The 12,401-nt window shown below is 40.3% G+C and overlaps 1 protein-coding gene across 1 annotated transcript in view; it reads right to left on the bottom strand.

The window, feature by feature from the left end:
- Nucleotides 1-12,401, bottom strand: part of SPATA18 (spermatogenesis associated 18) — a 33,945-nt gene that overhangs the window by 4,379 nt on the left and 17,165 nt on the right. The window contains exons 5-11 of the mRNA XM_054582273.1: nucleotides 11,357-11,452; nucleotides 9,513-9,803; nucleotides 7,865-7,929; nucleotides 7,593-7,792; nucleotides 5,232-5,390; nucleotides 3,979-4,154; nucleotides 348-471 (exon numbers count right to left, since the gene is read on the bottom strand). Of these exons, the coding sequence (XP_054438248.1) occupies nucleotides 348-471; nucleotides 3,979-4,154; nucleotides 5,232-5,390; nucleotides 7,593-7,792; nucleotides 7,865-7,929; nucleotides 9,513-9,803; nucleotides 11,357-11,452 (1,111 nt within the window). The remainder of the gene's footprint in view (nucleotides 1-347; nucleotides 472-3,978; nucleotides 4,155-5,231; nucleotides 5,391-7,592; nucleotides 7,793-7,864; nucleotides 7,930-9,512; nucleotides 9,804-11,356; nucleotides 11,453-12,401) is intronic.

Here is a 12,401-nt window from a genome sequence, read left to right as displayed (position 1 = left end):
ATTTCCTGAAAGTTAATCACCTTTAAATGCTTAGAGTTTACAGATGGCCTCCCATAGGTGAGGTCAAAGGTTTTTACCCTTATAATAGCTTAATATTATAAGATAGGGGAGGCAGGTAGGACTAGTTCCATCTTACAGATAAAGAAAAAAGGCATAGAAATTACTGCCAGGAAATTATGAACAATGATGGACAAGTCAAAAGAATCTGCTCTTTCCTCTCCTTTGTATGAAATCTTATCAAGCAACTCTTTAAGAACTTCTTTTATAGAATCTCTGGGTTTATAAATGTTCTCGAACTTGTGAATCAAACACTTGGGATGAATTGTCACTATGCAAGGCCACCGTACAAAAGCCCCTCTCCTGGTGACAGCTTCTCCCTTCATAATGACAACGTCATTCTCCATGAGGGCAGGCCACACGTGATAGAAGACCAAGGGAGCAGTGAAATCAGAGTCATAGCTGCGACGGTACCTGTTTTAAACACACAAAGGAAGGAGAGAGAGAAGTTAAGCAATTAAGTAGCATAACTGGAGGGAGCATCAGTGTAAATTTCCATTGTGATTATACTCAGATCTACATAAATACAGATCCTGATGCTGTAATTAAAGAGATGGCTGTGGGCTCTTAGAATAGGAACCAGTAATAATGAGGACCTGCATGGACTCACAAAGAACAAGTTGCCTCAGACTAATCTCGTTCTCTTCTCTGGATTACAAGATTTGCAATTCAGGGAATACTAGAGACCATGTGACATCCCATAGGCTTCCTATAAGATTTCTCATGGTCTCTTTGTGGACAAAATGAGATAAATAAATATAAGTGGATGATTAACTTAAGTAGGTAAGTTGGAAACTGGTTCAATGATCCTATGAAAAAGAGGTACTTAATGGGTCGATGAGCAGATGAATGAAGGGGCAAAGGGCTCTCTCTCAAAGCTGTGATAAACCAACATGGTCATCAACGATTTGCATGGAATGTAGATTAACTGTTTAAAGGTGGGGAGGGGATCAGGAAAAAAGCAGATGACAGTATCAAAAAATAGCTCAACTGGCTGGAAAAGTAAGCTGAATCTGACACCATGTAATGTGGGTGCCTATGGGCTCTTGCCATTGAATAAAAAGGTTTTAACTACACAGGGGTAATAAATGGCTTAATCACGGCCCACGTAAAAATGTAATAACAGATTTCAGTTGAACTCAAAATGAGTGAACAGTGTTATATGTCTGGGGAAAATACTTTAAAAATTAGCTGAATTAATAGAGAATAGGAATGGAAAGGGTGTTAGTCCCTCTAGACTGGTCAGTTCAAACCAGGGCGCTACTTTTGGTGCGGACATTTTCTTAAAAAGGAATGCTTGAAAGAGCACGGAGCCCAGGCCACAGAAACAGTTCTGTGTCTCAAGAAGTCTCAAAGCCCCCCACCCCACTTCATATGGAAAAAACCTGAAGGCATGAGGCCAGAAGGAGAATTTGATTAATTGCTTTTAAATGTGTGAAAGGCTGCCAGAGTTTTAAAAAAAAAAAGAAAAGAAAAGAAAAGGATTAGACTTGTGCTGTGAAGTCCTAGAAGTAAGACCAAACCCAATCATTACTAGGAACTCCAGTTTCCACTCCACAGCCAAGCAGAAGTACAGTCCACAGAGTGCCCCAGGAGGCTGCATGTTCCCTCTGATTAAAGGCATGCAGGCAGGAGGCCCGCCAGAGGTCTGCAAAATGTGCAGATTCCACAAACCAAAGCAGATGAGTATTTGAGTGGGACCATACATTCTCTAAAGGAAAAAGGAATTTTTAAAAAGAGGATGCAGATATGTTCTGTAAAAGAACCAAAAATATCCAACTGCCGTGCTGTGTTCTACTATATAGCTCTTCCTTGAGTGGATGTATGCAGGGAGCAGTGATCTGAAAGAAACTAGAAGCAAGGCAATAGCAAGAAAATATGACAGATTATATGGCGATCAGAGACACCATCACTGTGGTTTCCATAAGCCAAAGAGACGTGCATGGTCTCTATCATCCACAAGGGTGCAGGAATGTGGGGCTGCCACATACCCATCACTCCACAGCCTGAAAGACAACCCAGAGCCAACGTGTCCTGAGCTTACACTACGCCAAGCACTGTCCCGAAGTACTTTATCTGAATGGTCTCAATGACCTTTCTACAGCCCTAAGAAGTAGGGATTATTATTTTCCCCATTTGACAGAGAAGAAACTAAGGAACAGAAAAATGAAGTAACAAGCCCAGATTGTATAGCTAATTCATGGCGGAGCCAGGATTGGAACCCAGGCAGCTTGACACAGGAGCCTCTGTTCTTAACCTCTTGGCCTCCTCCCAGATAATCTCCAGCTATAGCATAAGATCTCACAAAATTTCAGCAAAATGTTCTAAATTAATTTAATTTCTTCTTATCTGTAAAGGAAATATTTACCAGATAACACTTGGTAGAAATCTAATGGTCCTAGATAAGAGTCGCGGAAGGTCATTTTCAAATGGTATGCATAAAGAATACTTTAGCGCTTCTTAAATTAGATTCCTAAGCCCCACCTCAGAGTGACTGCATAAAATATCACAGAGTGCGATCCAGGAATCTGCCTTTTAATAAATATCCTGAGCATTTCTGATACAAGTAATCTATATGTTATACTTTGAGAAACCTGGCCTAAATAATGTAATACAAATCAATATAAAAGCAAAAAAAAAAATTGATTTTAAAATGGGCAGAGAATCTACACAGACATTTTTCCAAAGAAGACATCCAGATGACCAACAGGTATATTAAAAGATGCAAATCAAAACCACAATTAGATACTACCTCATGCATATTAGAATGGCTATTAGCAAAAAGACAAGAAATAAGTTTTGGTGAGGATGTAAAGAAAAGAAAGCCCATGTGCACTGTTGGGGGGAACATAAATTGGTGCACCACTACAGAAAACAGTATGGAGTTTCCTCAAAAATTTAAAAATAGAACTAGCATATGATCCAGCAATTCCACTTCTGGGTATTTATCTGAAGAAAACAAAAACACGAATTTGAAAAGATATGTGCACCCCCATGTTTATTGCAGCATTATTTACAATAGCCAAGATATGGAAACGACCTAAGTGTCCATGGATAAAGAAGACACGAAACATATATACGATGGAATATTGCTCAACCATAAAAAAAGAATGAAATCCTGCCATTTGCAACAACATGGATGGATCTTAAGGGTATTATGCTAAGAGATATAAGACAGAGAGAGACAAACACCATATAATCCCACATATATGCAGAATTTTTTAAAAAAGCAAACAAAATCTAAGTTCATAAACACAAAAAACAGAACGGTGGTTGCCAGAGGCATGGGGGTAGGCAAAATGGGTTAAGGTGGCCAAAAGACACAAACTTTCCATTATAAAATACATCAGGAGATTTAATGTACAGCATGGTGACTATAGTTAAAATACTGTGCCACATATTTAAAAGTTGCTATAAAAAAGTAGATCTTAAAAGTTCTCAGCACAAGAAAAAAAATTTGTAACTATGCATGGTGACAGGTATTAACTAGACTTATTGTGGTAATCATTTTGCAATATACACAAATATCACACCATTGTGTTGTACACTTGAAGGTAATATAAAGTTATATGTCAGTTATACATCACTAAAAAGTTTTTAAACAATAAAAAGTAACATTTATTTGTATTTATATAGAACTTTTCTTTTAAAATGTTCCAGAAGTGTTCCAGGTACTTTATTAGTTCTCCCCAAGACCAATGTGATCAATGAAAATCATATCGTCCCCTTTGAAACACATTTGACTGGGAAGGAAAAGGACCCCGGGAGAGGGCTCTGTCCCGTAGTAACAGAGAAGGGCCTAGAAGTCAGATCATGTCTGTTGATTTCCTTACCCAGTGTTCTTTTCCCTAAACTGTTCCCAGGAAATAGAGACAAGATCACTTATTTATGTCCCTTAGCTTTTGCACTTATGTCTCTTACTTGGAATCATTAAAAATTTCTCCATCAGCCCCAAATGCAGTATCTAGGGGTGGCTCTAAAGTCTGCATCGCAAAGGCAATGCAACATATCTCCTGAATGAAGTTACTGAGGAGGCAAAAGTCAACTTCCGGGGGGAATGAAATCTTGGGGTTGACATTCATGGCTCGGATCACATCCTGAAAAACAAAAAGACGGCATCGCCTTGTTACCAACCTGTAACTGACAACTCTGACAATCCCAAGGACATTAGGACTGTTGGAAGCGGGAAAAGAAAATGGGAGTAAAAGGGGTTACACTAGGGAGGGAGGACGTGTGCTGAAAGGAGGGAGCCTCATTAATCAGGAAGGAGAGATGGCAGGGTACAAATGACAAACCAAAGGCCGAGAGAGTCGTAAAAAAAAATTAAAGAAAAAACCCTCAGTAGCTTTTATTTACTCTTTTTTTCTTAAATTCTGGACAAGTTATATGATATGCCAACAACAGAACTCTGACTTGTTCATAATTTATAATAATAATTGTTATAATAGCTCGCTTTTATTGAGAGTTCACTATGTGCCAAGTCTTGTGCTAAGCTAACAATCTTCTTTCTTTCATTTAATCCTCTCAAAAATGCTATAGGGTCGTGATTATTGCTGTTCCCATTTAAAAATTAGAAAACTAAAGCACAGAGGGGTTAAGTAAATGCGTAAGGTCACACAGCTAGTAAGTAGCAGAGCCAGGATGCAAATCCACACTTATCTTTCCCAAAGTCTTAGGCACTATGATGTTCTACCTTCTGATCTTAAGGGCCCATGTAAAGCACTGATTTTCAACGCTTTCCATCTCATGCCACACATAAACTAATTACTAAAATTCTGCAGCACCCCAAAAAATATTTTTTTACCTATCTGACAAAAAAATAGGTATAGTTTTGACTCATTCACACCAGACAGCTATTGTGTTGGCTGTTTTCACTTTTCTTTTAATCTGACAATCTAAGGGGAAAGAGTTTAGTGCCCCTGACTAAACAGTCAGGTATTGCATGTTTTAAAAATTCTTGGTTGAAAATCACTGATCTAAAGAATAGAACTATAAAGCTTGGAATGTTTCCCCCCCTACAATGTCTAAGAAAGAAACAGCCAATATTGACTGGTTCTGCAAAGTAAATTGGATGCTACTCGTTTCTGCTCTTCCATTACATACACGAAGCACTGAATGGGTTTCTGGGTTATCAGTATTCAGCAAACCAGCCCAACACGAGACCCAACACTTACGTTGACACTGCTTTGGGAATCATATAGATCGAGATGACAAATGATATAATCTGCAACAGCATCATCAAAGTCATTCGACCCCACATAAGATGGTGACAAAGATTTCCTCACACGGATCTTGAAATGTCTGAATGCCATTTTAGCTACATGGAAGGCCTCCTGCACATAAAAATCGCAGCAGATTTGTTTGGTGAGAGGAGAGGAGCAAAGAAGTCCAAAGCAAGAAATGAAGAAAGGGCACCCATCAAAAATTCAACATCTGTCTTCAATGTTAAACACAGTTGGTCAAAACTATTTTTAATCTGGGAGAAAATGTCTACCTCAATTTTGAAAAGTACATAATTAGATATACATTATGTTCACTAATTTAAAGATAGTGGACCATTGTTCTGGTAATATGGAGTGCAGGACAGAACAGAAGATCAAGGAAGTAAATCATCTATGGTTACATAAATCCTGGAAAAATGCTAGCCTATGCTATGATTCCACAGCAACACCATATTACTGGTCCAGAAATAAGAGAAAATTATCCACCTAGTGTTTGTTAATTTTGTTAGTGTTTGTTAATTTTTGTAGTGTTTGTTAATTTTGTAGTGTTTGTTAACAGAAACACATATCAAGCGTTGGGCTTGTTTCCTGAAATATTAATTCAACAAATATTTATTAAATGGTTGTTATGTAGTCAACACTGGGAAAACTTAGTTATACAGGAAAGACATGGCCTCTATGCTTCCAGAATTTTAACCAACTCAGTAAGGGATTCTCAAACCAGAGACTGGTAAACTTTTTTCTTTAATGAGCCAGACAGTATATATAGGGTTGGCCAAAAAGTTTGTTCGTTTTTTTTCCATCAGAAGGCTCTAGTAGCGCTCAGTTGTCTTTAACTTCATTCCAAACAATTTTGTTAGGTTGTATTATGACAGTTGTCATATCAGCATTTTTTAAAAACTTATCAAAATTGATGAATTTTTATGTAGCTATTTTAATATTGAAGATAGAACAAAATAAGCAATATTTTCAACATATTATGCCTTATTATTGCAAGAAAGGTAAAAATGCGACTGAAGTGCAAAAACGATTTGTGCGGTGTATGGAGAAGGTGCTGTGACTGATCGAATGTGTCAAAAGTGGTTTGCCAACATTCATGCTGGGGATTTCTTGCTGGACAATGCTCCACGGTTGGGTAGACCAGTTAAAGTTGATAGCAATCAAATTGGGACATTAATTCAGAACAATCAATGTTCTACCATGCAGGAGATAGCCAACACACTCAAAATATCAAAATCAATAAAGTTACTCCTGAAAATGAAAAATGTCTTGCATTTTACCGGAAAAAAACCATACGGACTTTTTGGCCAACCCAATATTTTAATCTTTTCTGGTCACTTTTTTTTTTTACAACCCTTTAAAATGTAAAACTCTTCTTAAAATCTTAGCTCTCAGGTGGTATGTTTCTTAGAAATAAAGGTCACAGCCAGTTATGGCCCACAGGTCCTAGTTTGCTGACCCTTGACATGAATTTAAAAATATAGGATAAAGTGCCATAGACTCTGATAATTCTACTCTCATATCAATGTTCTGTTTTATTTACTATTTAATTGCTCTCATAATGGACCCATTATCTCAATATGGTACCAACGGAACAAACCCATTTCCTTTGGGATTTAGGATTATACCAGATCCAGCAGAAGTAACACCTGCTTGAATGTGGTTGGTATGGTAATAATTTGGGTGTAATAATTTAGTTTTAATTTGAACATTTCACCTAAAATGTCATATGATCTGCTTGAGTATGATATTGTTATGTTACCGAATTATATGCTTATGATTTTGTAATTAAAAAAGGGCATTATGTGTGCCGGACCTTGTACATGAGCACTTTTTAAACTGCCATACTCAAGTAGCTGATATGTTAGCAGTTTTGGTAACTACTTTTCTGATTTTCCTAAGAATGGAAGGAAATCAATCAAACGATAGCCATCAGCAATAATATACCCACTAGTGTATCTATCTATTCCCATTTAGAAGATTCCAGGCAAATCAACTAAGTATAAACCCATTCCAGATTGTCCCACAGTTATAAATAGTTCACCAAATGTCTAATCAATAGCAATAATAATACATATGAACAGTTATTGATCCTGAAAAATGATTCATCCCGAAAAATGATTCATCCCAAATATTTGCAGTGGAAGAAGGAAGACAGGGTGAGAGGGAGGAAGGGGAAAGCATAGAAATCCCACCCTCCTGCAGGGACCTCGGGATCTGCCGGCCTCTTTAAGCTGTACTGTTCAGTGTACCGAACTGCGTTCTCCCTGCTGCACCCAAGGGCCGCTGGGGCGCGGCCAGAATGTCACCTACCACTGTGGCGATGTAGATGATCCGCTGCACGGTCTCGGCCTTGTCGATGCATTGCCGCAGCAGGCACTGCGCGTCCAGGCGGGCCTGGGAGTAGGCATTGCTGAACCGCGACAAGAGGGCAGCCTTGCGCGCCGCGCTGGACAGTTTGGCGGGATTCGGAGACGGGGTCCTGACCTTCACCACTGCGGTGGAGGGGCTGCCTGACCTGCTGCGGCTGCGGCTGTCGCTGCGGCTGCGGCTGCCACTGCGGCTGCGGCTGTGGTTGCGGCTGCGGGTGCGGCTGCGGCTGCGGCTGCGGCTGCGAGGGGCAGGGCTTGAAGACCCGCTCCCGGTGGACCTGTTGGTAAGCAAGAATCAGCAGGGAAGCCCAGTGACTCACTTCTCTGTCCTTCCAGGACTCTGCTTCTCCTCCATCAACTGCAAATGATACTCGAGCCCTGGGCCCTGCAGGCCCAGAAAGCAGGGGCTCCAGGACGCCCCCACCAGGCCTGTGGGAGCACAACCATAAAACAGACTGTTTGCACGGTGCACTAGAATTGCTGAAGCGCTCACTGAGCATCTCCATTTATACTTCATACAGCCCTGTGAGGCCGGCATTGATCGTTGGCCATTTTACAGATGAAGAACCTGAAGCTCAGAAAAGTTAATTGGCTGTCCTGGAGTAACATAGCTAGTAAGAGCCGGAATTAAAGAAGTCAGATCTTCTTTATTTCATACCCCTACCTTGGTGAGCCTTATGGTATAAAATGAAATGAACAATGAACCATGAGAAAGACGATGTGTTGTGGCTGCCGCTGGACAGCGTCACAGCAGCGGGAGCGATTGCCATCGGGTCTCCTCTCCAGAGCCTCAGTTCTCACCTACTTCATTTTCGCTGTTTTTCCGCAGTGGGGCTGGGGATTGGAAGATCAAGTGAGCTAATACTTGGTAGAACTTGGTGAATGGGAAAGCATTGTATCTGTAAAACGTTTATGGCTACCAAGTACAGCAGAAATTATCACACTAGCTAGCCCAAAGGCAACACCCACCCCCTGCCCCCCAAAAAAGGAAATGTTGTAGAAGAAACTGGGGTGAAATGTAGTGCAAAGAGGACTCTAAAGGGGTGGGGGAAGCCCTCGTTAATCATATTTGTCAATTCCCGTGGGGTGAAAAAGACGCCAACCATGGCCGATCTCAAGCAGGAAGGCACAGAATTCATTTTTAGGAGCCAGTGCAAGCCAGCAGCAGCACAACACTGCAGGAGGAGTGATTCCCAAAAATGAAGGACTAAGGTGACATTTAGAGGAACGGGGACCTGGCATGGGGGTGGCTTTAATAACTTGAACCAGGACATGTTATCAGGCTCGGGGAACAGGGTTAGAAAGAACAAGGGAAACGCAATGACTCCAAAGACAAACATCCTGCTTTGTCTTTACCCAGCACTGCCTGAATGGCGTGTCTTAACACCTGTCCATCAGCAGAAAGGGGTTTCACAAGAACACCTACCCACACCTTCCTCAAACAAAGCTATAAAAAGGAAATAGCCTACAGTAAAATGACAGTTGCTCATCTAAGACTCTTAGGCCTTAAGAGAACAGGACCTTCATATCATGGAACATTCTTTCAATATGAGTACTACCTGTTGTCTTGCAGGCCCACTCAAATCTAGTTTCAAGCTAAACAACTGCCCTTTCTCATACCTCTCGGTTTCATTCTTTAAAACTTCAAGGACAACCCCAGATCAATTAGTGCCTAAGTACTGGCAACCCCCGGGGTGGTTTCTCTCTCTGGAAAGGTGAGAAAACACTTCACAATTCAAAGCTTCCCATGTTGTTGGGGTTTGGATTCAAGGATGTCATTTTACTTTGTTTTCCCCCAAGCCAGACTTTTATCACAAACAAAAAGAACTTGAATGAAAAGCTCTGTGAGAATGTGTCGGACCTTCCTTGGAGCACAGATTTTTCAGAAGACAGAACGGCGATCTCGTCCTTCAGCTTCCGAAGCTGTTTCTCATAATCAGATATCACTTCTGCGTCAGACTTGTCAGAGCTGGAGGCGCGCTTGTCCGAGCTGCGCCTGTCCGAGCTGCGATCCTTCGGTTCCCTCTGCTCAGAGGTCCTCGGCTCTGAGCTTCGAGACTCCACGCCACGCTGTGCTGCGCTCCTGTGCACAGAGCTTCTGTGTGCTGAGTTTCTGTGGCGGGACTCCTCCTGGGCTTGAAGAGATTTAAGCCTGAACAGAAAAAAAGATTAGGAAAGAAAAGAGAAGGAGGGACAGAAGAAGGAAAGGTAAGAAGCAACAGTTGCATACTTAAAACAGAGGCTACTCTACCTCAACATGCCATTATTGCATTGGAAAACTCTAATGGAAATGCATCGGCACAAATATAAATTAGCAAAGAGTAGACTTGCCGGGGTCAGGGGTCACTCCATGCCTGCAGCTTGCATTGGAAAAGTCTCCTGAAGAAGAGATAGGCACACAGATCCTCTAGCAAAAGCAGAGCGGGCCTGTGGGCATGTTTGTCTAGAATGGACTGATATTAACTGCACAAACTTCTAGAAACATTTGACCTCCAAAACCTAGCCCCAAAGCCAGGCAAAGATATTTACCTCTGAAGACGGACTCTGAGGGAAAACTACCATGGAAACTGAACATCATCCACAATATTAGGTGGAAGTGTAACCAATGCAAATAATGTATTACAGAAACAAACCAACAAAGCTTCAGAAATAAAAGTGGCATCTTTGTAAAGAAACAGAGGGATGGCTATCACAAAACAGGACCAAAAGCCATAAGAGGAGGACATGCTGTGATGAAGATGAGAATGGTGTAAGATGAAACGGTAAGGGGTAAGAATGAGAAGGATGCAGAGAAGCTAAAGAATGCAACTGCAGGATTAAAAGCTGTGCTAGAAACAGGAAAGAGCAGAATCACTGAGTAATCTGATCAATGCATTTGAGAAGGTGTATCAAATAGGGATAAGCGATTAAAATGATGAGAGGAGAGATAGAAATGGAGAGCAGAACAGTGCGCCAAGCTAAATTTAGGGGTGTTCCTGAAGAAATCAAAAACTGGAATAATGTGCGAAGGCAATAGAATAGTATTCATGTATAAATATATGTATTTACATATATGGATTTTAATACAATTTCCACTTGCTCTTTTCTGGGGGCGGGGGAGGAAGTATCAAAATGAAAATCAAGGAAGGATCAGTATTTATTTTTCCCTTCTAGGAATTTATCTTTAGAAAATAATCTGAAATTTAAACTAAGATTTGCCACAGAAATCATCACAATCTTATTTCCAATGTCGAAAATTGGTGTCACAGTAAATAATATTAGGGAACTACCCGAAGGATGGAACACAATGCACCTATCCAAAACTAAGTTCTGCCGGAGGGGGCGGGGGGTTCATTAGTAATAGAGAAAAACAATGTGAGGTGAAAAAATGGGGTTCAAAATTGTAAACTTATATTTATTTTGTAGTCTTAACTCTATTTCTAACATATGAATTGGAAAGAATGTCAAATGGTAACAGTAACAAGTTCTGAAATTAAGAGAAGGATTTTAGTTTCCTTATATTATATTGCACTTTGAAAATTCTCTCCAGTAGACAGGTAATGTTTTTATAGTAAGAAAAATATATAGAACATTAATAAAAATATTGTTCCCTTTCCTCTTTGATTGTGAACAGATTCTTTCATATTGTAATGGAACACCAAAATAGCTAAATTCAAAGATTAATCAGCAGGCTGCAATAATCCTGTCATTTTTTTTTTTCCTTACTGCTTTCTTAGCTGATTTATTTCCTCCTCTGCAGCCAAAATGGATATGGACGATCTGTTCTTGGTTGCTTCAAGAGTCTTTGCAGTTTCAGCCAGACTGTAAGAGAAATCAGTAACTAAAGACAGATTTTTCCAAAATTGGCAGACTTTCTAAATCAAGGCATAGGGTCTTTCTCGGGAACTTTTGGCATATGATACAAATTCGACATAAACAAGATCAAATTATGAGACATCTGCATTTAATCAGATGATATTGCAAACATTATGGTGCACTTATATGCAAAAACACGCTAGCATCTTTTCTCAGTGTCAAACACAAAGAAATTGTAAAACTACAACCTCCTAAAAGACTATGTAGTAATTATTAATATTAAAATGTAAAGGACAAAGAAACTTGTTCCATTCCTCTTTCTCACCTTCCTAATTTATCTGTTCTAATTACACCAAGTCCCTAGGTTGCCTCGTTCTATAAAATCTTCATTTTCCATACTATACTACTACCTCTTCTGATTGCTTTGCATGATAAAGCTGAATTTGACTTAATTTTCCCAGACTTCCAAAATATGAAAAAAATATTATTTGCCTACCTATAAAGTCCTCCACAATTACACCTGACTACCATCTATCTATTCCATGCCTTCCCGCCTCTGACTTCCATCACTTATTAAGCATGAGTTTCCTGAGTTTTCCACATAACTTATCACTCTTTGTCTTAAAGACTCTCCCCATTGCAGACAAATCATAGTAAATGACACTATTCTCTAAGTCTATCTAAATTTAAAAGGAAATTGGAATGTGCTGGATGACAATGGATGAAGACCAATGGCTTTCGGTTAGGTTGTCCTCACGCAGTGCGAGTCGGCATGGGTTGGCAAAGGGTTCTTGACTTAGCTGACCCTCCTTCCCTGGAATATCCAGGCTCTTCCATCACCGTGGTCCTGAGGCTAAGAGAGCAACTGCCGCCTGGACTCGCACAACGGTCCTCATCCTTTGAGCGCCACTCCGCCGGCCGCCCTTGATGCTCTCCCCTTCTCCTGAGCTCCTAC

Source organism: Pteronotus mesoamericanus, unplaced genomic scaffold, assembly GCF_021234165.1.
Source record: "Pteronotus mesoamericanus isolate MK-2021 breed Mesoamerican mustached bat unplaced genomic scaffold, CSHL_Meso_final contig_68, whole genome shotgun sequence".
NCBI classification, from domain to species: domain Eukaryota; kingdom Metazoa; phylum Chordata; class Mammalia; order Chiroptera; family Mormoopidae; genus Pteronotus; species Pteronotus mesoamericanus.
Note: the sequence above shows the minus strand (reverse complement) of the source record. Positions and strands in the feature narration are given on the sequence as shown.